Below are 27,953 nucleotides of genomic sequence, written 5' to 3'. Positions count from 1 at the left end.
CTGCTCTTATTTCCTGATAGCTGACATTATCAATCTCACATCAAGCGTTAGGACATTTAACTCTTTCAGGAAGGTCAATGTGGATAACGCATGGTATCACATAGTGGAGGAATATCAGACTGCATGAAAAAATACCATATCATATAAATATGCATCAAAATAAGCTAAATATTAACACAAAATACATTGAACATGGATACTTCTAAGAGGTCATGCTGCAGTCTCCTTTATTCTTGTTGCAGATGGAGGTTGCTGGTGCAGCAGATTTATCAGACTCTATTCCGCCTGACAACTGTTAAGTGGAAAGCTGAACATTCAAATATAGTGGGGCCTATCTGTATAAGTACCGGATAAAATTGGGCCTATTTATTAAATGGAAAAATCCCAATCCCTGGAGAAAACATTTGTCAGAGATAGGGCTTCTATCACACTGCCAATGATGACAATCACCTGGTCTCCCTGCCGACAGATTTCCCATGCTTATGTGAAAATCTATTGACTGCAATAACAGGGAAAATTAATAAAAATGTTTTATTTGATCAAATAAAACATTTATTTTGAAAACTGAAAACCCAAGAACCGAAACAACTAGGTTACATACAGTTGGCCTAATTCATATTTGTATGCAAACCCGTTGGTGGTCTTGCGATGTTGCTCGCAATCCCGTCAGCCACAGCACGGGCATTTGGGGGGTGGCATTTGGCACAGTTATTCAAAATGGGGGCCCTGTTTTGAAGGAGTCACGGGTCCAGGGTCTGCATCATCAGAAGCAGACTTTCTGCACCCCAGTTTCCGGATCCTACTCTTCAGCTTACGCAGGCTGACCGGTGCCTAAAATCATTGAGAATCGTGACGTGATCCGAGGCACGTGTCTTCAGACGCCGCATTCGGATCTTGCAAGTGCAAACAGGAGGCGTCTATCTCCTACAGATGCCTCCTACTGCATTACAATCTTAAAGGCACAGAATTGCAGTCGCTTCCTTGCGGCAGTGCAATTCCTTCCAGATGTGAATCAGACTTAGGGGTTTATTCATGAAGCAGTGAAAAGAGTGGAGAAGTGAGCCACTGGGGAAGTTGCCCATGGCAACCAATCAGCTTCTCTGTATAATTTTATAGTATGCAAATTATAAATGTTACTCCAGTGCTGATTGGCTCTTCTCCACTGGCTCACTTCTCCACTGTTTTCACTGCTTCATGAATAGACCCCCCAGTGTGTGCAGATGGATCGGCTGGAGAAGCGGTAAGACTACACTTAACACTACTAGTCAGTATCGCTGGTAGCCATGGGCGTAGCGAGGGTGGAATGAGTGGAGCTTAAGCTCCAGACGCCACTGGAGACCGAAGGCGCTGGCTCTCTGTAACAGAGCTGGGAGTCGAGACTCAGGGTAGGAGGAGATGACTGGAAGAGAGGGAAGGGGTGGCCACCACACTGCCTGCATGTTCCATATCACTGATTGCAGTGCAGAGAGTCAAGTGCAGTGCAGTGTGGTGTGTTGTAAGGGAATAGAGAAGGTTTGGAGGCTTGCCAGAACTTTCCTGGCTGTCCGGTATCTGCATTCAGTGATCTAAAACATGCAGGTAGTGTGGTGGCCACCCCTTCCCTTTCCTCAGTCCTTTCCTTCTACCCATGGAGGTCAGTCACATAGAAGCTCCGTCCCTCCAGACTAGAATGAGGAGCTGCTCTGCTGCTGCCTTCTTGGTGAGAATTAATGTGTGCATACTGTGTGTATATGTGTTTATGTCTATGTATACTGTGTGTTTATGTGTATCTGTGTGTGTATATGTGTTTGTGTATAAATGTGTGTATATGTCTGTGTGCATATTTGTGTATTTATGTGTATACAGGTATATGTCTGTGTATATGTGTGTGCTTATGTATGTATGTATGTATGTATCTGTATATATCTGTGTATACAGTATGTGTGTGTGTTTATGTCTGTGTGTGTGTGTATATGTATGTGTATGTGTGTATGTCTGTGTGTATATTTGTGTTTATGTGTTTATATATGTGCATATATCTGTGCATGTGTGTGTGTTTATGTATGCATGTGCCTAAATATGTGTGAATCTATGTATGTATGTATGTATGTGTCGTGGTGGTGGTGGTAGTGGGTGGGGGCGCCGTGACATGACCATGCTCCGGGTGTCATGTCTTCACGCTACGCCTCTGCTGGTAGCTGATTATCACTCAGCTGCTCCAGCAAATATTTTCTAAATGGAGACAATAGTGGATTTGCTATTGTGGAAAAATGGAAGTTATAGCCACACAATAATAGACCCCAATGTAACTATGTGAACTACATCACACCTGCATCCAGACACCATTTAGAAATGGCAACCCCCTCACCACAACCACCTTTGCTGCTTCTTACCTTTGTATGCAGAAGGTGGGGCGGCGTTCTCAGATTGGCAGCGTGAAGCTTGGCTTTAACCTCTTAACCAGGTACCATACTTTCAGCGTACAATTAACATTAAGGAGCAGCAGCTGGTTGTTTCTCCTTCATGTCAGCAGTGGACTATAGGGGGTCATTCTGAGTTGATCGTAGCTGTGCTAAGTTTAGCACAGCTACGATCGCTAACTCAGACATGCGGGGGGACGCCCAGCACAGGGCTAGTCTGCCCCGCATGTCAGTGCCACCCCCCCCCCCCCCCCCCGCACAAATACAAAAGCATCACACAGAGGCGATGCCTTTGTATTTGAGGAGTAACTCCTGGCCAGCACAGCTGCTGCGGCCCGCCCCCCCAACAGTCCGGCCATGCCTGCGTTGGCCGGTCCGCTCCCCCTAAGCGGCGGCTAAACACCGCGGTTCAGCCCCCTCCCGCCTAGCGACCGCCTCTGTCTCAGAGGCGATCGCTAGGCAACGATGACTGCCATGCACCAGCACACTGCGGTGCCGGTGCAGTTCCGACCCAATCGCACGGCTGCGAAGAAGTGCAGCGTGCGATCGGGTCGGAATGACCCCCTATGTGCAAATCATGTGATGAGTGACCCATTTAGGGATTTAAGTGCCCCCTAACCCCTATCACCCTTGGCAACCACCTAGGTTAGCTTAATGGTAGCACCGGCTGACTGCCAAGGAGTCACACAGTAGTTAAAAACAAAGTAATACATTTGAATCAAAGTCACATACAGTATAAAGCAAAAAAATAAATTTGAGGCACTAATTAAAAAGCGTACCTTATTTAATCAGTAAAAATGTTACACCATATGCAAACATTGATACAAATCTCTTGAGTAAGGCAGGAATAAACCCATATGTTAAAGGACCCAACATTCTTCTTCATCTGATAGGTACTTCCTTATAACAAAGAATACAAATATATAGAGACAATAACATTGGTGCTGATTCAGTTGTCTGATGTTTAAAGATCTGGGAGCCGCACTGCAACTGTGCAGATCTGTGAATGCAATGTCGCTGGCAGTGGCCCAACAGCCCAACTGCCATGTGGGGGTGGTGACAGGAAGTGCCCAAGAATATGGTGGTGTGTCGGCGCCGTTCTCTGTGCAAGTCGAAGCCAGTGGCCGCATCCTCGGACTCTAGCTCTACTCAGATGTCTGATGTTCTAGCAGTTGATCTAATGCAAGTGGATCTGAGGCTAGCAGCGGGCATCTTTTTACTTAACCTCTTAGATGATGATTCTCCCCCACAAAAAAAGGCTCAGAAATTGTCAGTTTTTTAAATTACTTAATAAAGTTTAGAAAGTATTTTTAATAAAATATTAATTTTATTTTAAAACAAACAACTAGGGGTATTTTGCACCCCTTGGTTCTATAGATCAACCTTGAAACTAAATTCCCACCTCCCACTGGTCTCAAATTCTAATAGTAGTAGCTCCCACACAGCCCCTTAGTGGCCAAATAAAAAAAAAAATGTTTCATAACCCCCCCCCCTTCCGAATACCCTGTAACCAGGGTATTTTTTTATTGCTATTCCCCCACACCCCCACTCCAGAATAATTTTCAGGGCCACCCATCCCCCATTGGTTATATCCGCCCCCCTACCTATATAGAGCGCTGCAGAGTGCCCCCTGCTGCAGCTGACACACGCAGAGATCAGCCATTATGGGCAGGGAGAGGAATAAACATCCCCCTCCCTGCACTGTGATTTCCGAAACGTGCTCCAGAATGCCGGCCGCTGTGAAGGGGCAGCGGACCGCCGGGGGCTGGGGAACAGCTGGTCGCATATGAAGTGACCAAGTCAGGCAACAGACTTCTGGCTTTGGTTGCATCACATGCGACCATGCCAGTTAAGTAGTTATGACATGCCCTGTGGCTATTACATATTTTAGTACAGCCACTGCATAAAAGGACGTAGCATCCACCTCTGAATGAGACCCATTGTAAGCCAGACCCATTAGAGGGGGACGTCTGTTTCATTACTCTTAACTGGACTGTGAAATCTATATTGTCAGCTCTATTTTGGAGCAGTACATTAAGGTTTCTATATGCCGTCAATGTTTCATCAAGCGGCTGACTGGAGAAGCACTGCAGCACTGTTTTGTCCATGATTAGATCTAGGTGAATATTAGACATCTACAGAAAGCAGTGTCCTAGGGACCTCTACTTCCACCCATCACAGTAGGACCCAAACAACAGGCAGGAGAATGTGGGAACATGATTACTGGCATTTCCTACATAAAGGAGATTTAGTGAAATCCTGATAATTTCTGACAACTGTAACACCGTGTTTTGCTTTGTACAAATAACAGAAATGGGCAGCCAGGGGAAAAAAGGTTTACCACTTTCACATCACAAAAATAACCCGGTATCGACCCGGCATATTGCCCTGTCGACACAGGTCACTGAGAGTAAGTCAGATCTGATAGCAAATTTGTTAGCTAGTGGGCAAAACCATGTGCACTGCAGGGGGGGCAGATATAACATGTGCAGAGAGAGTTAGATTTGGGTGGGTTATATGGTTTCCGTGCAGGGTAAATACTGACTGCTTTATTTTTACGCTGCAATTTAGATTTCAGTTTGAAGACACCTCACCCAAATCTAACTCTCCCCCCCCCCCCCCCCCTACAGCGCACATGGTTTTGCTCCTGCAGTGCACATGGCTTAGCTAACAAATTTGCTGCTGCGATCAGATCTGAATTATGGCCACTGTGCAATGTGAAAGGGCCCATGGAGAATTCCAGGTAATAAGGGTTATTCCCGGGTTGACTACCGGATCAGTGGCCAGTTCACTACATAGGGAGATGCGGCATGGAGATGAGTTCATCTCCCAGCGCCACCTCCGTGTCGCTTCCGGCTCCGCCCCCCACCGCTATGGCAACCTGACCCAGCATATTGCCGAATCGGGAAGCCTGCTGTTAGGGTCCAATGCCGAATCCCACCCAGTAAGGAACTGTTTAGGATCCGGCATTGGAGATGTGAAAGGGGTAATAGAGAACCACACAAGTATAATTATCCCCTACCCCAAACCCCCCCCCCCTCACCTGCACCTACTGGCAGAGGCGTATCTAGGGTAGGGCGAGTGGGGCACATGCCCTGGGCACCTTGGCAGGCCCAGGAGAGGGGGGCGCCGCCGGCGACAAGGGCATCATGCCCCACTCGCCCCCGTCAACCCTAAATGTGAGGGGAGGAGAGCGCAGCGTCGCTCCCTCCCCTCACCGCCGATGCCAGCACTAGCAGCGCTGCTGTGTCCGGTCTCCGGCGCTAGCCTTGCGGACCGGCTCCTGATTGGCTGCCGGTCCGCGAGCTCTGACTTGCTAGCGTACCGGCGCCAGACAGCCGCCGGAGACCTGGAGCGGTGAGGGGAAGGAGAGGCGCTGCGCTCTCCTCCCCTCACATAGAGCAAGCGGTGAGTGACGGGGGTGGGGGGGTGGGGTGGCGGCGGGCTTGGCAGCACAGTGGGGCATGTATATGGCACCAAATGGGGCATATGTAACTGGCACTGAGTGGGGCATGTAACTGGCACTGTGGGGCAATGTAACTGGCACTGTGGGGCAATGTAACTGGCACTGTGGGGCATGTATCTGGCACTGTGGGGCATTGTATCCGGCACTGTGGGGCATGTAACTGGCACTGTGGGGCATTGTATCTGGCACTGTGGGGCAATGTATCTGGCACTGTGGGGCATGTATCTGGCACTGTGGGGCATTGTATCTGGCACTGTGGGGCATTGTATCCGGCACTGCGGGGCATTGTATCCGGCACTGTGGGGCAATGTAACTGGCACTGTGGGGCAATGTAATTGGCACTGTAGGGCAATGTAACTGGCACTGTGGGGCATGTATCTGGCACTGTGGGGCATTGTATCTGGCACTGTGGGACAATGTAACTGGCACTGTGGGGCATGTATCCGGCACTGTGGGGCATTGTATCTGGCACTGGGGGGCAATGTAACTGGCACTGTGGGGCATTGTATCTGGCACTGTGGGGCATTGTATCTGGCACTGTGGGGCAATGTATCTGGCACTGTGGGCCATTTTCCCTTCTGGAGCGTGGCCACGCCCATTTTTTCGCCACTACTTCTTTTGCTATGTTTTTTTTTGGGGGGGGGGGGGGGGGGGTTCCAAAAACCCTTGTTACGCCTCTGCCCACTGGTTCCACATGTGGCTTCTCCCCATGGCCAAATGTAGCTTGCCTTGTATGGGCCGCATATGTTTAAATGTATACTGATCTATCAAGTCCAACAGATACTGCTGGGAGATGAAAAATATCATCACATAATGTTACACATTTCGCTGTGCTGTGAACTGGAATAGCAGGCTGAGTATCTCTATGGGCACTGCATGGGCATCACAAACTTCTGATGGCTCTAAGCGCCAGTTGGGTCAAAAGTGATGCCTGCTAAATCCAAGATCCATCTGAAGCCAGTGCCATAGCTCACGACCCTTTAGAGATGTACAGATCCTATAGTATTAGGTCAGCTACAGCTATTGTTGTGTAGATATGTTTGCAGCTCCCTAAAGAGACATGACAGAGAGCGAGAAGTAGCAGAGATGCAGGTTTTCTTGTAGTCCGTCTCACTGCAAGAAAGTGTTCTGTTATCAGACATTCAGGCACCAAGACTCCTTGTGACAAGTTTCAATACACTGGGTTGCCCACATCAAGATCAAATCCAGCAGCCTGACCAAAGCAAATCGCCTGAGGATATGTCTAATTTGGTCATGGACATGTGCTTCCATGTTATTCTGTGATGAGACGGATGATCACTCAGATCCCATCTGGCCGTTACTGCAGATTGCTAATAGACACTCACATACAGACTGGCCACTGGAAGACCTCTGCTTTTTCAGTTCAAGCATTAATCATTCTCAGATATCGCTTCTGGTCACTGCACATTTACACAATCACTGATTTGGGTTAAACTGACAGGAAACATGATGTTCACAGTCTAAATGGCCTCTCCCACACTATCAAGCTTCAGTTATCTTACATGCTGATATAATATATAAGCACAAACACAAATATACAGAGACATACGATATACAGAGTTGGGTACCATGGTCAGAATACGGACACCAGCATCCCGATTGCCTAAAATCCCAATGCCGCCCAACTAAACTAAAAGTAACTCTCCCCTTCACCCTAACCACCCCCCCTACCCGAAGCCTAACCCTAACCTTTCCCCTCCCACAGCCTAACCCTAACCATCTTCCACCAGAACCTAACCTTCCCCTCCCACAGCCTAACCCTAACCATCCCCCCCCCCGCCTTACCTTTCATTCCACTCCCACAGCCTAACTATCCCATATCACAGCCTAAACCTAACCATCTCCCCCCACAGCCTAACCTTACACTCCCACAGCCTAACTCTAACCCAGCATAATTATGTTCAGGACTCCGGCATCAGCATTCTGACAGATGACAACTACATCCCGATATAGCTTGTTACATTAGAAATAGAGAAAGCCTACAATTAACAAGGAACAGTAATAAATGAAAACACCACAAGCATTGAGATGTAATGCAGTCCGTATGGTAATGCGGGAGTCCACAAGCATCCGCAGTGCAGGTGACACAAGGACATAATCCCCTACCTCCCAACTATACAGCTAACTCCATATACCAACAAGGAGACATAAGTCAGGGTGAGGATAGGTGGAGAGGGGGATCCCTCCCGAAGGTTTATCACTTTCCTGGGTCATGTTTTCTGTGCCACACCTTTTATTTTCATGTATACATTTATTTCTCTGCCTTCTATGCTTTTAGGAGGGATTTTTCAAAGGGCATTTTCCGACGGAAAGGATCCAACATTTCAGTAATCAATTTGCGGCCAAATCAGACAGGTTTTGGCGGTTTCAGAGAACGCCAATCCGACTTTTTTTTAAATTCGTATTGACATTATTGGAAACGGAGCTAAAAACTGTCGGATTTGGCCGCTAATCCGACAAAACCTGTGGATCCGTGGCTAATCTGCCAATCCACGTGTTTTCCGACAAGTCGGGAATTCCAACTTGAATTGAATAGACCCCATAGACTATATAGTTAAAATCTTAAGGAAAGTTTGTGCATGTCGCACTGTGTGTACACAGTTTGCAATACCGATGTGCGGTCTCTCAGGATCGGCATCACAAGAAAAAATAGACTGTGCAGGCAGCACACATTGACTATGTCAGTGGCGCCGGGCTCCGGCCACATCGTATAGTTAATGTCGGGCATTGAGTGCATCGCACCGTGTGTATGTACCATAAGACACGTGGCACCCGATGACAGGCATCACTTATCTTTAGGTTTAATAGTTTTGAGGGTTTTTTCATCAATGTAAGCATCTTAATAATAATAATAAAGAATGTGCAACATACGCAGAGAAAATGCTTTTGGAAAGTGCTCTGTCTCAAAAAAAACCTGATTAGAAAGTGAGACACACACACACACACACACACACACACACACACACACACACACACACATTATATTTTATTTATATATATATATATATATATATATATATATATATTAAAAGGCTAACTCTGCTGCTCCCCTCTAGAGGGTAATGCAAGTGTTTTGTGCGCCGGCGGCCACTAGATGGCAATCCAAGGGTCGCTCTGCTCGGGCGCGCACAGCTGCCGCCGCTGCTGACAATATGGTTATGTTGCTCCGACATTTTGACATGCTGGTAACTAACATTATTTATATATTGGTCAAGTGATTATGGTGTCCCTATAGATCTTGGTTGTAATGATATTTTAGAGACATTAGAAGAGTGTGGCAATAATGATTTCTTCCCAATACCAGCAAGGACAGATCTGTAAGTCAGTAAATCTAAGGTAATGATGAAGAATTAGGTAACAAGACACTGGGAGGAACAATTTATGTTCAGGATGCATAAGCATACTCCTTGCCAATAAGAAGTGACAACCAGGAGGTGCTGAGAGAGGGGAGAGTACTAATTACATGGGTCCGGGCTTTTTGGAGGGGCCAGGCAGGAGGGACCGCTTTGCAGCGCTGCTCAGGGTGGCAAATTTCCCCCTGTGCAGCTGCAGGCTCCACCTTCCCCCATGCCACTGGCGGCGCTGCACATAGTATGTTTTGAGGGAGAAGACCATATATATGGTAATTAAATACAATTTTTTTAAGTTACAGATGCTAATCACACATTTAAAATCAATGGGAAGTGTAATTCAGCTGGGAAATAAGAGCGACAAACTTTCACAATGATCTCATGTTGGAAGATAACTCACCATTAAAATAAGAATTTACTCACCGGTAATTCTATTTCTTGTAGTCCGTAGTGGATGCTGGGAACTCCGTAAGAACCATGGGGAATAGACGGGCTCCGCAGGAGACTGGGCACTCTAAAAGAAAGATTAGGTACTATCTGGTGTGCACTGGCTCCTCCCTCTATGCCCCTCCTCCAGACCTCAGTTAAGGAAACTGTGCCCGGAAGAGCTGACACAACAAGGAAAGGATTTGGAATCCAGGGTAAGACTCATACCAGCCACACCAATCACACTGTACAACTTGTGATAACCATACCCAGTTAACAGTATGAACAACAACTGAGCCTCAGTAACAGATGGCTCATAACAATAACCCTTTAGTTAAGCAATAACTATATACATGTATTGCAGAGTCTCCGCACTTGGGACGGGCGCCCAGCATCCACTACGGACTACGAGAAATAGAATTACCGGTGAGTAAATTCTTATTTTCTCTGACGTCCTAGTGGATGCTGGGAACTCCGTAAGGACCATGGGGATTATACCAAAGCTCCCAAACGGGCGGGAGAGTGCGGATGACTATGCAGCACCGTATGAATAAAAAAGGGTATGTCCTCCTCAGCCAGGGTATCAAACTTGTAGAACTTAGCAAATGTGTTTGAACCCGACCAAGTAGCAGCCCGGCAAAGCTGTAAAGCCGAGACCCCTCGGGCAGCCGCCCAAGAAGAGCCAACCTTCCTTGTGGAATGGGCTTTTACTGATTTAGGATGCGGTAACCCTGCCGCAGAATGAGCTTGCTGAATCGTGTCACAAATCCAGCGCGCAATAGTTTGCTTTGAAGCCGGAGCACCCAGTTTGTTGGGTGCATGCAGGATAAACAGCGAGTCAGTTTTCCTGACTCCAGCTGTCCTGGCTACATAGATTTTCAAAGCCCTGACTACGTCCAGAAACTTGGAGGCCTCCAAGTCCCGAGTAGCCGCAGGCACCACAATAGGTTGGTTCAAATGAAACGCTGATACCACCTTTGGGAGAAATTGGGGACGAGTCCTCAATTCTGCCCTGTCCATATGGAAGATCAGATACAGGCTTTTACATGACAAAGCCGCCAATTCTGACACACGCCTAGCTGAAGCCAAGGCCAACAGCATGACCACCTTCCACGTGAGATACTTTAGCTCCACGGTCTTAAGTGGCTCAAACCAGTGTGATTTCAGGAAATCCAACACAATGTTAAGATCCCAAGGTGCCACTGGAGGCACAAAAGGGGGCTGAATATGCAGCACTCCCTTAACAAATGTCTGAACCTCAGGCAGTGAAGCCAGTTCTTTTTGAAAGAAAATAGATAGGGCCGAAATCTGGACCTTTATGGAACCTAATTTTAGGCCCATAGTCACTCCTGACTGTAGGAAGTGCAGGAATCGACCCAGCTGGAATTCCTCTGTAGAGGCCTTCCTGGCCTCACACCAAGCAACATATTTTTGCCATATACGGTGATAATGTTTTGCTGTCACGTCTTTCCTAGCCTTTATCAGCGTAGGAATAACTTCATCGGAATGCCCTTTTCCGCTAGGATCCGGCGTTCAACCGCCATGCCGTCAAACGCAGCCGCGGTAAGTCTTGGAACAGACAGGGCCCCTGCTGTAACAGGTCCTGTCTGAGAGGCAGAGGCCATGGGTCCTCTGAGATAATTTCTTGTAGTTCTGGGTACCAAGTTCTTCTTGGCCAATCCGGAACGATGAGTATAGTTCTTACTCCTCTCTTTCTTACTATCCTCAGTACCTTGGGTATGAGAGGAAGAGGAGGGAACACATAAACCGACTGGTATACCCACGGTGTCACTAGTGCGTCCACAGCTATCGCCTGAGGGTCACGTGACCTGGCGCAATTTTTTTTTAGCTTTTTGTTGAGGCGGGACACCATCATGTCCACCTGTGGCAGTTCCCAACGATTTACAATCTGTGTGAAGACTTCTTGATGAAGTCCCTACTCTCCCGGGTGGAGGTCGTGCCTGCTGAGGAAGTCTGCTTCCCAGTTGTCCAATCCCGGAATGAACACTGCTGACAGTGCTAGCACGTGATTCTCCGCCCATCGAAGAATCCTTGTGGCTTCTGCCATTGCCATCCTGCTTCTTGTGCCGCCCTGGCGGTTTACATGGGCGACCGCCGTGATGTTGTCTGACTGAATCAGTACAGATTGGTTTTGAAGCAGGGGCTCTGCTTGACTCAGGGCGTTGTAGATGGCCCTTAGTTCCAATATATTTATGTGTAGAGAAGTCTCCAGACTTGACCACTGTCCCTGGAAATTTCTTCCCTGAGTGACTGCCCCCCATCCTCGGAGGCTTGCATCCGTGGTCACCAGGATCCAGTCCTGTATGCCGAACCTGCATCCCTCGAGAAGATGAGCACTCTGCAGGCACCACAGCAGAGACACCCTGGCCCTTGGGGACAGGGTGATCAACCGATGCATCTGAAGATGCGATCCGGACCATTTGTCCAACAGATCCCACTGAAAGATCCTTGCATGGAACCTGCCGAAGGGAATTGCTTCGTAAGAAGCCACCATCTTTCCTAGGACTCGCGTGCAGTGATGCACCGACACCTGTTTTGGTTTCAGGAGGTCCCTTACCAGAGATGACAATTCCTGGGCCTTCTCCTCCGGGAGAAACACCTTCTTCTGTTCTGTGTCCAGAATCATTCCCAGGAAAAGCAGACGCGTCGTAGGGATCAGCTGCGACTTTGGGATATTCAGAATCCAGCCGTGCTGTTGCAACACTTCCTGAGAGAGTGCTACGCTGACCAACAACTGCTCTTTGGACCTTGCCTTTATGAGGAGATCGTCCAAGTACGGGATAATTATAACTCCCTTTCTTCGAAGGAGTATCATCATTTCGGCCATTACCTTGGTAAATATTCTCGGAGCCATGGAGAGACCAAACGGCAACGTCTGGAATTGGTAATGACAGTTCTGTACCACAAACCTGAGGTACTCCTGGTGAGGTGGGAAAATGGGGACATGCAAGTAAGCATCCTTGATGTCCAGCGACACCATAAAATCCCCCTCTTCCAGGCTTGCAATCACCGCCCCGAGCGATTCCATTTTGAACTTGAACTTCTTTATGTAAGTGTTCAAGGATTTTAAATTCAGGATGGGTCTCACCGAACCGTCCGGTTTCGGTACCACAAACATTGTGGAATAGTAACCCCTGCCCTGTTGAAGGAGGGGGACCTTGATTATCACCTGCTGGAGGTACAGCTTGTGAATTGCCGCCAGTACTACCTCCCTTTCCCTGGGAGCAGCTGGCAAGGCTGATTTGAGGTAACGGCGAGGGGGAGTCGCCTCGAACTCCAGCTTGTATCCCTGAGATACAATTTGTACAACCCATAGATCCACTTGTGAGCGAACCCACTGGTTGCTGAAGTTTCGGAGACACGCCCCCACCGCACCTGGCTCCGCCTGTGGAGCCCCAACGTCATGCGGTGGACTTAGTGGAAGCAGGGGAGGATTTTTGTTCCTGGGAACTGGCTGCCTGATGCAGCTTCTTTCCTCTACCCTTGCCTCTGGCCAGAAAGGATGCTCCTCTGACCCGCTTGCCTTTCTGAGGCCGAAAGGACTGCATTTGATAATACGGTGCTTTCTTAGGCTGTGAGGGAACCTGAGGCAAAAAAGTCGACTTCCCAGCAGTTGCTGTGGATACGAGGTCCGAGAGACCGTCCCCAAATAGTTCCTCACCCTTATAAGGCAAAACCTCCATGTGTTTTTTAGAATCTGCATCACCTGTCCACTGCCGAGTCCATAATACTCTCCTGGCAGAAATGGACATTGCATTAATTCTAGATGCCAGCAGGCAAATGTCCCTCTGTGCATCCCGCATATATAAGACGACGTCTTTTATATGTTCGATGGTTAGCAAAATAGTATCCCTGTCGAGGGAATCAGTGTTGGTTGTCTGACAGGGTATCAGTCCATGCTGCTGCAGCACTACACATCCATGCTGAAGCAATAGCAGGTCTCAGTAGAGTACCAGAGTGTGTATACACAGACTTCAGGATAGCTTCCTGCTTTCTATCCGCAGGATCCTTTAGGGCGGCCGTATCCTGAGACGGCAGTGCCACCCTTTTAGATAAGCGTGTTAGCGCCTTGTCCACCGTAACCTATCCGTTGGCGGGAAAGGGTACGCCATCAGTAACCTCTTAGAAATCACTAGTTTCTTATCAGGGGAACTCCACGCTTCTTCACACAAATCATTTAATTCATCAGATGGGGGAAAAGTCACTGGCTGCTTTTTCTCCCCAAACATAATACCCCTTTTGGTGGTAACCGGGTTAATATCAGAAATGTGCAATACATCTTTCATTGCAGTAATCATGCATCGGATGGCTTTTGTAGACTGAACATTTGTCTCATCCTCATCCACACTGGAGTCAGACTCCGTGTCGACATCTGTGTCTACCATCAGAGCTAGCGGGCGTTTATGAGCCCCTGACGGCTTCTGAGTCGCCTGGGCAGGCGCGGGCTGAGACCCCGGCTGTCCCAAGGCTGCTGCGTCATCGAACCTTTTATGTAAGGAGTTGACACTGTCGGTTAAGACCTTCTACATATCCATCCAATCAGGTGTCGGCCCCGTCGGGGGCGACACCACATGTATCTGCCCCTGCTCCGCCTCCACGTAACCCTCCCCATCAAACATGTCGACACAGCCGTACCGACACACCGCACACACACAGGGAATGCTCAGACTGAGGACAGGACCCCACAAAGTCCTTTGGGGAGACAGAGAGAGAGTATGCCAGCACACACCACAGCGCTATATAACACAGGGATTTACACTGCTAATAAGTGATTTTCCCAATAGCTGCTTGTTTGTATCGATTTGCGCCTAAATTTATGTGCCACCCCTCTCTTTTTAACCCGTCTTGTACCTGGATACTGCAGGGGAGAGCCTGGGGAGCGTGCTTCCAGCGGAGCTGTGAAGGGAAAATGGCGCTGGTGTGCTGAGGAAGAAGGCCCCGCCCCCTCAGCGGCGGGCTTCTGTCCCGTGTTTTCTTTACTTTAATGGCGGTTTTTTTTTTACACATATAGTTTGGTGACTGTATTATGTGTATATTTAGCCAAAAGGTAATATAATTGCTGCCCAGGGCGCCCCCCCCCCCCCCCCCAGCACCCTACAGTGACCGGAGAGTGTGGTGTGCTGTGGGAGCAATGGCGCACAGCTGCAGTGCTGTGCGCTACCTTAATGAAAACCGGAGTCTTCTGCCGCCGATTTCATCTTCTTCTTCTGGCTCTGCAAGGGGGACGGCGGCGCGGCTCCGGACGATCGAGGTCAGGCCCTGTGTTCGAATCCTCTGGAGCTAATGGTGTCCAGTAGCCTAAGAAGCACAAGCTAGCTGCACGCAGGTAGGTTTGCTTCTCTCCCCTCAGTCCCACGTAGCAGTGAGTCTGTTGCCAGCAGATCTCACTGAAAGTAAAAAACCTAACAAATACTTTCTTTCTAGCAAGCTCAGGATAGCCCACTAGGAGCACCCAGCTCTGGCCGGGCACAGATTCTAACTGAGGTCTGGAAGAGGGGCATAGAGGGAGGAGCCAGTGCACACCAGATAGTACCTAATCTTTCTTTTAGAGTGCCCAGTCTCCTGCGGAGCCCGTCTATTCCCCATGGTCCTTACGGAGTTCCCAGCATCCACTAGGACGTCAGAGAAAATTGCATTTCATATACAGTAGAATGAATCATAGAGTGAATGAAAATTCTTATATTTAAGGGGATGCTCTACGTGGAAGATACAACATAAAAAACAATTCTGAGACATGTACCATCACTATCACTATGTATACTTTACATTTTTGATGTACAGATTGAAGTCATAGTTAGAATTTTACAACCAAAGAACAGAAGGTGCAGGAATGATAAGAGAATGAACGCACAAAGCCAGCAAGTGACCGGACCAGTCCAGTGGGTTAATAATATGACTTACATTAATAAAACATAATCAACAGATGTATAAACCTGGAAATGCTCATTCACTGGCTGATGTACCCTATTCATACATAAGTCATAGATCATGCCACCAAGGTGGGACTTACCTCACCATTCACCCTTTCTTTTACCACTGTGAAGAACAGACATAAAGGTAAGGCAGTCATGGCTGAGAAGACCCAGATGACTAGAAGCCCCCCCACCACCACCTTCACATCGCAGGTGGTTGTCTGCGTCACCTTCATGATACAGATCATCCTCTCCAGACTAACCGCAGACAGGGACATCAAAATGACACAACCACTGAGGCACATAATATAGAACAGCAAGTGGCAGAAGAAGTCACCCAGGACCCAGACCTCTGTCCAGCGGATAACCACGATGAAAGGGATCATGCTAACGAAGAGTAGATCTGAACAGAAAAGGTTTAGTACGAAGCAGTTGGAGGTCACCAGCCTCTTCTTTCTGACGAGCAAGACTATGGCACAGATGTTAGCAAGGCACGAAAATGCAAACACCAGGCACAAGAACACAGTCTCCACCACAGTCACAGCGACAGTCTTGTTAAATTCGGAGTAAAATCCAAAATGTGTTTGGTTTCCTAGCTGGTCAGACTGATACACGAGAGACATGTGCCCCATAATTTTTTTGCAAACACCGTCAGCACATTCCAAAATCAAAAACAACACATGATGTGATCAACCATGTCCTATCACAGTCAAAAGATGGGGCATTCAAAAAGTTGACTCTGACGTCAAGCAGATGCCATAAGGGATGGCTAGCAGCAGGAGATCTGTGACAGCAGCCCAGGTCAGATGAAGTGAAGCTCTGCATGCTGCAGTGTGACCAGATGATTGCTGTGTGATTTCAAACAAGGAAGTTGCTCAGCATTCTTGTAAATATCCACCCATCTAAAGCAAAGATGAAGGTGTTGTGTTTTTATGATACACTCTCGTATACTACCAAATAATAGGGACGTTTCATTGTCTTAGGCAATATTTGCAGAGTGTAAAATTTCCATTAATTTGCTTGTCGCTTCCCCGTAGGTTAAGATAAAAGTGTGATTGTATTTCCCGTACTGATGCTTAGCTCTCACCTGGTTACTGCAAAAACTAGTCTTTTCTTATTACCATTTTCTTTTGAAATAAGGTACAAGTATTGATCCATCCTAAAAAGAGACTACAACAAAAATATACCGTTAACCTTAATTAAAAAAAAAAAAGTCAGTATAAATGTATAAGTTATCGTGGTAATAACTAGCAATCAGTGCTTTGCATTTTAACCTAAATCTTACTTTTTTAAAAAAAAAATGATACAGTGCATCCTAATCTATTGCAGATTTGCTAATACTAGGGAATATGATGAGTTATCCCTTTCATTTTGCAGATTTCAAAACTCTGAAACACATTATAGAGTAGACCGGTGTATGTGAAAACAAAAGAAAGTTCTGTACTTTGCAATAAATAATATATGTGTCAATATAACATAATAGGAAGTAAGCGCGCCTGCCAACGTCAAGGCATCTTCCGTAAGTGCGTCCCCAGCCTTTGTGGTCTAAATTATCCTGGCGTCTCTTCCTGATTATTTTATTTACATGTATACATGTAATTGAAAGTAGTGCACCTGAACAGAACAGATGTTTAAGGGGAGACTTATGGTGCTGATGGGTCCTAGCGTTGATATTGAGGGTAAAGAAAGAATAAAATGGGGGATGTGGTAACTGGATCCTAGAGAGCCTGCCTATCCCAGTGCAGGGAGGGGCCATACAGGCCAGAGAAATAGATCACTTAGTGAAGAAATTAAGATGGGAGAACCGGGGATCAGGGAGATGTTGTAAAGCTTGGTTCACACTATACAATTATTGGGCCAATTCGTCAATAATTAGGTGATTGGCCTGTTTTACTAAGTAGTGTGATCAGCGTGAGCGTTTTAGACAAATGCTGATAAAATGGTCCAAAAACACACAGAACTGGTCGCTTTGATTATCCAATTTATCTTTCTAGACAGAAGATATTGGTCAAAAGGTCCCGATATTGCACAATGTGCATGAATTCTCCATAATATGTGCATATGTCCCACAGTTTCTCCAGATTACCTCATCCTCCTCGTGAGTGGGCATATGCAAATTCAGTGTGATGTGGGAGGAAAAAAAAAATCACTTAATCTACTTTAAGTATACACTACTAAATATTTGGATGTTCCAACAATTGGGGTGATTTTTTAGTATGTGGACAGGCAGCACATTTTTCTGTTTTTTTTTTTTTTTCCAAGTTAATGATTGTTCAGCCACTCAACACAAAATTTGCATATGTCTACCCACAAGGAGGATGAAGTCAGGATAAACAGTAAGACATAAGGGCAGATTACAAGAAGTAATGATTAGCCCTAATTTTTTTTATTTCTTTAAGTTCCAGATTAATATGTTAGATTGTTTGAATAGCAGTAAGGAAAGAACCAGGATAGATGCAGGTATTGTCTGAAACAGATAGGATATCTTTGGTAACATCAATTTATAGCATTAATCCAGCCAAACCATGAGATATAGAGGGCACCCAACGTTGGAAAAACTGTCTGAGGAAGATGAAAAGTGGAGGGTAATTCACTTGGGGAAGTTGGTATTATAAAACTTATAAAAAGAAATCGGTTCATCCTTACAGGAAGAGGTATTTACCTCAAATCACTCATACCTCTGCTTACTCCATTACAGCTTGGGCTTTACCCCTGAGGAAGTTATTTTGATGAAACGCGTTGGATTTTCTATGAATTCCAACTGTATCTACGTGAGCCAATAACAAATTCCTGATTTCTCCATGAATATTTGATTACAGAGTGATCATAAGATGTCTCTTTTGTATGTACAATATATGGATTTTTTTTATGTATCTCCACATAGCTTGGAATGTTTTAAAAGACATTTTCACAAATTAAAAAGTGTTGTTTTATGTTAAAATGCATTTGAGTTTATAATACTTATGGTTGTATTACTGTACACGTTACTGGTATCAGTTTAGCTCCCTCAGATCCCCATTTGCTCTATCTTATTTAATGAACCCGTACTAACGGGGTTCTTCTAGAGGTGCAGCTTAGCCCCCATAACGCAAGACTTGGCATTATATCTATCTATCTGGCAATGGTGCGGCACTCAGGATATTAAACTAATGAACAACACACATCCAGTGTATTATCCACTGATAATACACTGGATGTGCGTTGTTCTTTAGTTTAATATCCCGAGTGCCGCACCATTGCCTGCTATACTGTTTTCTGTGAGGGCACCAGGAGCAGTTTAATACTATTTGGAGTGCCGGTCCAATATAAATAAAGTTATATTACTTATTTATTTTTACCAACTAAATCCCAGCTATACCAGGATTGAGCATTTTTCAGTATTGAATCCCGGGATTGAAAAAACAGCCCAGGATTGGACTCCCTAGTTGGGAAACACTGCTCTATTGTCTTAGAGGAGTTATGAAGTAAAAGAAGAGCAAGAACTTAGGATTTAAAAAGTATAATTTTATATCCAAAAATTCTGCGTCACAAGTTCAGAGGTTAAATTTACTATGTAGAGCTTTTCGAAGTCGCTGCATGATATAAAACCAGGCCCCTTTAAATCCAGCAGCAGCTTTGAAAGCACTGCTTAGTAAATGTATCACTGGTAGATTAGAGAATGAGAAGTATGTTGTACATGAGGAGAGCAATTTTGTATATCCTATTTGAACACATCACAACCGGATTACCATGGATTGTGATTGAAAGCAATTGGACGCATAACGCATATACGAGCAGGAAAGTGGCCATCCCTGTCTGGTGCCATTACTCTGTGATACCACAATTGGGGAAAGCCTATAGGTCAGTATTGCTGAAGATAAGAGTGTGATCTAGTGCTCGTTTATCTTTTAAAGGCAAATTTTCTCAGGGTATGAAACATGAAGGGCCATGACAGCTTCATTATCAAACACTAATATGACAGACAGGATTTGTATTTGAATGCAAACAAATATTTGAATGCTAAACAGAAACACAAGTGTAACTGTAAAAAGGAGTCCATTTTAAGTGTCACAGACTTCAAAGAAGAGATTGCTGGTAAATTGACTCAGGTGCCACAAGACATTGCCGCTGCAATCAAGAGTGGTTTGCTACATTGAGACTGTGCGATCCTGTATCAGTAAGAGGAATATGAGAAAGCTTTTGCTGTCTGGGGCTATTTCGGTGTGGGGACAGAATACAGTGTCAATTAGGTAGGTGATCTAATTATTCAATATGTTCTCAAATGTATCAACAAAGAGCTTAACATCCATATTTAAGAGTGAGATGGGTCTGTACTTGGTGAATATCGTCAGATGCCTGCTTGAATGTACCACAATAACACTCCTGTTTGGAGTGAGATCATGTGGATGTGGGATGTGTCTGGGTAAAATATGCCTCCTCGTAGAATGTGATTAAATATCGGTCAGTCACGTAACCAGCTTCTATGCAAACATCTTACAATAGGGCATTCCAGTAGGGTCAAAATTAATTTTGGAAACCGCGAATACGACATAGTTCAGTATTGAAATAACCACCCTGTTTTTCAGCAGTGCTGGATGCTTTGTATACTGAAGAGTAGTGGTCCGTGATTAAAGCGAGGGTTGCTACCCTTTTTATTCTTTTCAATCGATCATAACCCTTCAGTTTATGTATAATCCAAGTTCTTAATTTCTGGATAAATGTATTTGCCTAAATTGGGCTGTAACCATACACTTAAGCTTCACCAAGCTATATCAGAAGATAGACTTTCAATCTCTGAAACCGTCCAAAGCTCCAGATGCAGCTGGTTTGATAATATCCTATGTAAGGGTATGTGGGATAAAGGAAAAAGGAGAGGTATGAGAGGGGCCTCAAAAAAACGGAGGCTGCATCTACCAGTGATGAGTCTACACATACAATAAAGACCAGAAGTGTGCTAAGAATAATAAAGGGTTACTGGGTTTGAGGTATGGCTGTAAGCAGTAACTTTAGACTGTAGTGAAACGGAGTCCTAAAAGATCTAGCTGCCATTTAGTTCCCCAAGTATAGAGTTGTGGGCTGGAATAATAGATACCCACCCACCTAGTGTATAAATCATAAAAAAATTAAACAAGAACATTGCTTAAAATAGATAGAAAAAAGTATAGTGTTTTCCAAACACTTACAGGGGTGCTGCGGCCAGTAGCTTAAGTCCAGACCCAAATAAAATGATTTGGGTCAGCAAGTCATTAGGCTATGAGCTGCTATAGCCATAGCTACAGTGTTTGGACATTTACACACAGCAGGTGCTTCCGGTCTGAGCCTCGCAGTCAAACCGTTGAAGTCACAGTGTATGGGCATTCTCAACAATCTGACCACATTCCCCAACTTTTTACGTAACTACATCACCAATATTGTGGGTCGATATATGCAAATTCAGTGTGGTATGGCAGAAAAGTCATTTAGTGTGTAGCTCATATATTGGGGCCTTCGATTTTCTGAGAAATCGCCTCTATCGTTGGGGTGACATAAAAAAAACGGACAGTGTGTACTAAGCTTTAGAGTTAAGCAACGCCGGTTCTTTTCCCTGTAAGAAGAATGACTTAACTATACTCGGTGGAACCTCTGCATCCCTCGTCAGATGATTTATGCAGCAGTGTTAGATAAGTTAGCACTAAATGGATTTGCCACAAGTAAAGCAAAAAATGTTATCCTCGTCTTATTAAAGATACGGGCTATAGGTTGTATTAAATATTTATTCAGTCACCAGGTGACAATGCTGATAGAAGATATCAGGTATATGTGTATATTTGCAGAAGAGCTAGGTCGATTTATTAAATAGCAGAGCACAAATAATGCAGGCTCCCAGCATCCAGGCCTAGTGATGCTGCAGGTAAGTTAAAAGCCCAGTTAGGTAAGCCTCCAAGATGCCATTAATAGCCCTGATACAGTAGAATAGCTAGTGCAGCTAATGAAGTGGGGACCAATTCAGCAGTACTGGTCAGACCACTAATAAACAGCGGTATCCCACGAGGTCTGCAAGCCCAAATAGAAAAGCCAGTCTAGGTGGACCAAAATTACATTTTTGGGAAGCAGGAGACTCCTCTTCTAGCCCTGATCACAAAGGCTACCTAAGCAGGCAGTTGGGAAAAGGGAAGTGCCAATGGTTTTAGAGAGATGAAGCTTGAGGACTATGATTGTGCTGCCACCCTAAGAAGCTTTCAAGCTACATCCTGGTCTCGCTCTATTTTAATGCAATGGCATTCAGTGCCAAAGTAAAACGTGATCTGCTTTGTGTACCGCATTACTTTTACTTATTTGGGTGGCGCCATCTTCTGCCCTATTACACTGTAAAAATAAACTGTGTTTTCACAATATTCAACATATCCATGCATGCTTTGTTCTTCTAAATTAAAAAAAAAACCTTTATTAAACTCCCATTTTCATACCAACAATATACAAAGTTCTAAATATATTACTGGCTCTGAGTCAAAAAATTTGCATGAGAACACAAACAAAAAAAATATTCATAGAAGACATAAGCAGAGTAGTTTAAACATATGCTGGAAAAAAAAGTGCAATGTTATAATTTAATTTAAGTTCATTGTTTTATCAGCTTAGCTAAAAGCTTTCAAGTTTCTCTATATGTAAAAACAGGAGTCATAATATTTAAGAAGGGCAGTAAGACTGACATCAGTGCATGGCAGACACCATTAGTTCTTAGGGCCTGATAGTAGAGGTGGATATGCTTCAGGCAAGTGAGAAAGTGCATAATGTGAATCAGAACCTAATCATGTGAAGGACTTTCAGTTTGATTAACCCTAGCAACGAAGATCACTATGACTTGTCAGTAGTTTCGTCCATACATGTTATGATAAACCATCCATTCTAATGCGTAGACAGTAACTAGGCATATTATTGCTTGCAGCATATTCAAGCCAGGTAACGGATGTTTAAAACCACAGCATTTAAACTACATGAACCAATGGCGTTTGTGTAAGACTTTTGTTTATACAGGCATTAAAAAAAAAATGTACATCATAATACAATTTGTACAGGTAATATAAAATAAGGAGTGTAACAGAGGCAGACTACTCCTTGTCTTTCTCATGATGAAGTAGCTTCTGTCTGGGCAGCAGTAATAACAGCAGTTCTCCATCAGCTGGTGCAGAAGTCTATGTGCGCAAGAAGCTCCCGGTGCTGGCTGGCAGGGTACACCGCTCTGCATCGGGGACACTCCAGGAAACTTTCGTCCAAGAGACTGTTGTGCCTCGGAGACTGATGCTCTTCTCGCACCTTCAGCTTGTCACTGAATTCAGACACAAAGTTGCTGGATGCGTCTACGTAGCAAATGTCACGTTTCTGATTGTGAGAGAGGTAAAAGAAAAAAAGTAAAAAGAAATAATTATAATTTAAGTGTTCAATATGCTCATTACCTATGCACAGTGGAACTCATAGGCTGAACATTGTTCCTGTGCACATAATTTTACACTATAGATTATACATACAGATAGGGAGTCCAATCCCGGGATTTAAGATCAAAAACGTCCGGGATTCAATCCCGGGATTGGAAGCTGCAGCTTAATTGTAACCCTATGTGGGAGTTTAAATTTAACAGAGTCAACAGTCTACTTTAAATTGGAGGTAATCCCATTTTGTGGTGTAAAATACATCATCCAACTAAAGTGTTTCTGAGTTCTCTGTGCAAGTCTCTGGTAAGAATTCTGGACTTACTACTGGCTCCAGCTTTGTTATCTGTTCTCGAGTCTTGCGCAGCTCTTTCAGCACTTTATAAAGTTGATGCTGTACGCTATGTCTGTCAATCTTCTCATTTTCTAAGTCGGATGTGCACCTTTGGATCTGATAAAGGAAGAAGAAACTACTAAACAGTCTTTAATGGAAAACTAGGATCTTTAAACATGATAAACTCCCATACTAGAAATGCCAAACCATGGAATATGGAGTCGCATGGAAACAAGGGAATGCTGCATTGTTTGGAAAATATGTAGTTATGGTAGACTTACTGTCGATAACTATTTCTCAGAAGTCCACAGTATCAACAGGATAACATTGGGATATGAGGTAGCATCAGCGGAATGGCACTAATCTGTCAAATGCTTTCGACCTCCCAGAATGCAACGGACCAGTCTCCTATATCGCCGCCTCCTGGCTAAGGCAATTCAGTTATTTTCTCAAAACTAAAGGCAGGAGCATCATAGAGAGCCCTAATCAGGTGAGAAGAACATACATACACACTACCATACAAGAAGGGGTTAGTATAAGTATAAGGAACCTCAAATCAGGTGCATCAGGGTGGGATCCCTGTGGATACCGTGGACTTCGGATAAATAGTTATCGATGGTAAGTCTACCATAACTACATATTTCTCTTGCAGGGTCCACAATTCATCCACAGGATAACATTGGGATGTTCAAAAGCAGTATTAGTGGAGGGGACGCTCCTGATTAGACAGGAGAATCCTTCACCTGAATGCAGCGTCCTGAGAGGCAAAGGCATAATGTCTAATGAATGTGTTAATGGAAGACCATGTGGCTGCCATACATATCTGTTCAGCTGAGGCAACACGTTGTGCTGCCCATGAAGCACCTACTTTACGAGCAGAATCAGCAGAGACATTAGCCAGAATAGGGAGATCAGATTGAGAATATGCTCTGAAATAGTCATCCAAAGCCACTTCGCCAGTGTCTGCTTATCAGCAGGCCATCTTGTGAAATTCGTAGAGAACGAAGAGAGTATCTGTCTTTCTGATGGCACCGGTATGATCCACATAGATCCTTAAAGCACGGACTACGTACAATGAGGCATCTCTCCCCGAAAGGACCGACCTTTGGAAAGCCAGAACTACAATTTCTTCGTTAAGGTGGAACTTAGAGACCACCTTAGGAAGATATCCAGATTTGGTTCTGAGAACTGCTCTATCTAGATGAAAAATCAGAAAAGGGGGGCCCCTAAATCTGAAACTCTTCTAGTTGAGGCATTAGCCAGTAGAATGAGAACCTTAGCTGTCAACCATTTAAGATCCACTTGACTCAGGGGTTCAAATGGGGCAACTTGAAGAGTCTTTAGAACTAAAGTTAGATCCCAATGAGCTGTAGGAGGAAAAAAAGGAGGTAGGATGTGAAGCATTCCTTGGAAAAAAAAGTGCAAACATCCTGGACTCTGGAAACTCTGAGAGACCTAGGGTCAAGCTTCCTAGCACTACACCACTGAATATAAGCACTCTCAAGGAAGCCACCCGTAGACCTTGATCCATTCCTGCCTGAAGGAATGCCAAGACTCTGGACACTCTGAACGCCCTAGGGTCAAATTTCCGGTCACTGCACCATATAGGCTTGCCATATTCGTTAATAAAATCGAGCAGAGGATGGTTTCCTTGCTCTAAGCATTGTTTGAATTACCTGTTGTGAAAATTCTTTTGCTCTCAGGATGGAAGTCTCAAGAACCACGCTGCCAGAGACAGCTAATCCAGGTGCTTGTAATAACAAGGACCTTGAGACCGTAGATCTGGACGTTGAGGGAGTAGAAATGGAGTATCCGCCGACAGCCTCTGCAGATCTGTGTACCAATGTCTTCTGGGTCAAGCCGGAGCTATTCGTATCACAATGCCCTTTCCCTGTTTGACTTTTCGCATCACCCTGGGCAACAGGCTGATCGGTTGAAACACATAGGCTAGACGAAAGTCCCATCTCACTGAGAGAGTATCCACGAAGGTCACTTTGGGATCCTTTGTCCTTTACCCGTATGAGAGAACTTTGTTGTTCTGATGAGAAGCCATGAGGTCTATCTCCGGCAGCCCCCACTGGTTTACCAGAATCTGGAATGGGAGCATTATCCGCTCAGCTATACTGGATAATGTTTGCGCAAATGAAGCCCATGGGGGTTCTGACTGAACCTGTGCCTGCCTTGGATTATTAAGGATGCTTTAGTGAAAGCTATAGCAATTTGCACATAATCCATTTTGTACCATATCTTGAAAGGTTAACCCTGCTTTGCATGACAAACATGATATCAATGTTGGTGCTGCTGTGGAGAGTGTATCCTCCTCACCCTTGCCTCTCTTAGACATCGTAAACAAATCACACGCCTGTATGGTGTTAACTACACAATTTGTGACCGTATTCACTTTAAGCTTGCTAAAGTGATATACAATCCGATCCCTCCCCGCCTTGCACCAGCATTGAGGATTGGTATATACAAAGACAGCAGAACTGACAGAAATCTAGTATAGCAACTGTTCGGTAGTCTCCTCAGCTAAACGGAACCAACGCCTTACCTTTTCTCTCCGTGCTCCGGCCACAGCCTGGTAACATCAGCTGGACTGGCTAGTACATCCACCGAAACAGCACTGTACACATGGGTAAGCGTTGTCGCGACCCAGCAGAGAGCTGTTGGAGTAACTCTTCCTAAAGTGCGTATACGATGCTTTTTAGAAAGATTGCTCAAAAAGAATAAGACTATAAAAATAATTGTTATGGTAAAACTTACAGTTGATAACGCTATTTCTCCTAAGTCCACAGGATAACATTGGGATATGACGCGACAGAGGATTTGCACCAAACGGTCAAAGCTTTCAGCCTCCCAGCATTCAACGGGCCCGTCCATATATCCCCGCCTCATGGCTCAGGCAAATCAGTTGTTTTCCCAAAGCTCAAGGCAGGAGCATCATAGAGAGCCCTAATCAGGCGAGAAGAACACACATGCACACCCTTCCGTACAAGGAAGAGGTTAGTGAGTGAAAAGGATCCTCAAATCAGGTGCGTCAGGGTGGGATCCCTGTGGATCCTGTAGACTTAGGAGAAACAGCGTTATCAACGGTAAGTTTTAACATAACGATTATTTCTCCGACAGGGTCCACAGGTTATCCACAGGATAACATTGGGATGTCCCAAAGCAATTTAGTGGTGGGGACGCTCCGGATTGGACAGAAGAATCCTTTGCTCGAATTCAGCATACCGAGAGGCAAAGGTATCAAAGGCATAATGTCTAATGATTGTGTTAATGGAAGACCATGTGGTTGCCTTACATATTTATTCTCATGAAGCACCACGTTGTGCTGCCTATGACGGACCTACCTTACGAGTAGAGTGAGCAGAGACATTAGCCAGAACAGGGAGATCAGCTTGAGAGTATGCTTCTGAAGTTGTCATCTGAAGCTACCTCGCCAGTGTCTGCTTATCAGCAGGCCATCTTCTCTTGTGAAATCCGTAGAGAACGAAGAGAGTCTGTCTTTCTGATGGCACTGGTACGATCCACGAAGATCCTTCAGGCACGGACTACGTCCAACGTCGCATCTCCCGCAGAAAGGTCCGGCCCCTGGAATCCGGTACTACAATTTCTTCGGTAAGGTGGAATTTAGACACCACCTTAGGAAGATACCCAGATTTGGTTCTGAGAATAGCTCTATCTGGTTTAAAAAAAAAAAAATCAGAAAAAGGAGGGCGATATAACAATGCCCCTAAATCTGAAACTCTTCTAGCTGAAGCAATAGTCAGTAGAAATAGAACTTTAGCCATCAACCATTTAAGATCCACTCGTTTAAGTGGTTCAAATGGGGCAACTTGAAGGGCCTTTAGGACTAAATTTAAGTCCCAAGGCACTGTAGGAGGAACAAAAGGAGGCTGAATGTGCAGCAACACCTGGAAAAAAAAAGTGTGCACATCCTGTAGGTTAGCAATTTTCTTTTGGAACCATGCAGTCAATGCTGACACTTGCACTCTCAAGGAAGCCACCCGTAGACCTTGATCCATTGCTGCCTGAAGGAATGCCAGGACTCTGGACACTCTGAACGCCCTAGGGTCAAATGACCGGTCACTGCACCATATAGGCTTGCCATATTCGGTAATAAATGCGAGCTGAGGAAGGTTTCCTTGCTCTGAGCATTGTTTGAATTACCTGTTGTGAGAATCCTCTTGCTTTCAGGATGGAAGTCTCAAGAGCCACGTCGTCAAAGACAGTCGATCCAGGTGCTTGTGATAGCAAGGACCCTGAGACAGTAGATCTGGACGTTGAGGGAGTAAGACTGGAGCATCCAACGACATCCTCTGTAGATCTGTGTACCAATGTCTTCTGGGCCAAGCCGGAGCTATTAGTGTTATGGCGCCCTTCCCTTGTTTTACCTTTCGCATTACCCTGGGTAACAGGGCGATTGGTGGAAACACATAGGCAAGAAGAAAGTCCCACTTCACTGACAGTGCACCCACAAAGATAGCGCTGGGATCCTTTGTTTTTGACTCGTATGCAGGAACTTTGTTGTTCTGGCGTGACGCCATGAGATCCATCTCTGGTAACCCCCATTTGTCTACCCGATTTTGCAAGACCTCTGGGTGTAAAGCCCATTCGTTTGCATGAATGGCACGTCGAT

At 45.3% G+C, this 27,953-nt stretch overlaps 2 protein-coding genes across 7 annotated transcripts in view; both read right to left on the bottom strand.

Moving 5' to 3' along the window:
- The window catches only part of FFAR4 (free fatty acid receptor 4), a 56,411-nt gene extending 40,035 nt beyond the window's left edge, over positions 1–16,376 (bottom strand). Inside the window, exon 1 of the mRNA XM_063963753.1 lies at positions 15,694–16,376. Coding sequence (XP_063819823.1) covers positions 15,694–16,227 — 534 coding nt within the window. The 5' untranslated portion in view covers positions 16,228–16,376. The remainder of the gene's footprint in view (positions 1–15,693) is intronic.
- A 6,186-nt stretch (positions 16,377–22,562) lies between these two features.
- CEP55 (centrosomal protein 55) overlaps positions 22,563–27,953 on the bottom strand; it is a 222,931-nt gene continuing 217,540 nt past the window's right edge. For all 6 annotated transcript variants that reach the window (XM_063962074.1, XM_063962075.1, XM_063962073.1 and 3 more), the window contains 2 exons: positions 23,306–23,431; positions 22,563–22,933 (listed from right to left, as the gene is read on the bottom strand). In XM_063962074.1, coding sequence (XP_063818144.1) covers positions 22,730–22,933; positions 23,306–23,431 — 330 coding nt within the window. In that variant the 3' untranslated portion in view covers positions 22,563–22,729. The remainder of the gene's footprint in view (positions 22,934–23,305; positions 23,432–27,953) is intronic.

The sequence above is a fragment of the Pseudophryne corroboree genome, chromosome 3 (genome assembly GCF_028390025.1).
Source record: "Pseudophryne corroboree isolate aPseCor3 chromosome 3, aPseCor3.hap2, whole genome shotgun sequence".
NCBI lineage: Eukaryota > Metazoa > Chordata > Amphibia > Anura > Myobatrachidae > Pseudophryne > Pseudophryne corroboree.
The sequence above is the reverse complement of the archived record's forward strand: the minus strand, read 5'-3'. Positions and strand labels throughout refer to the sequence as shown.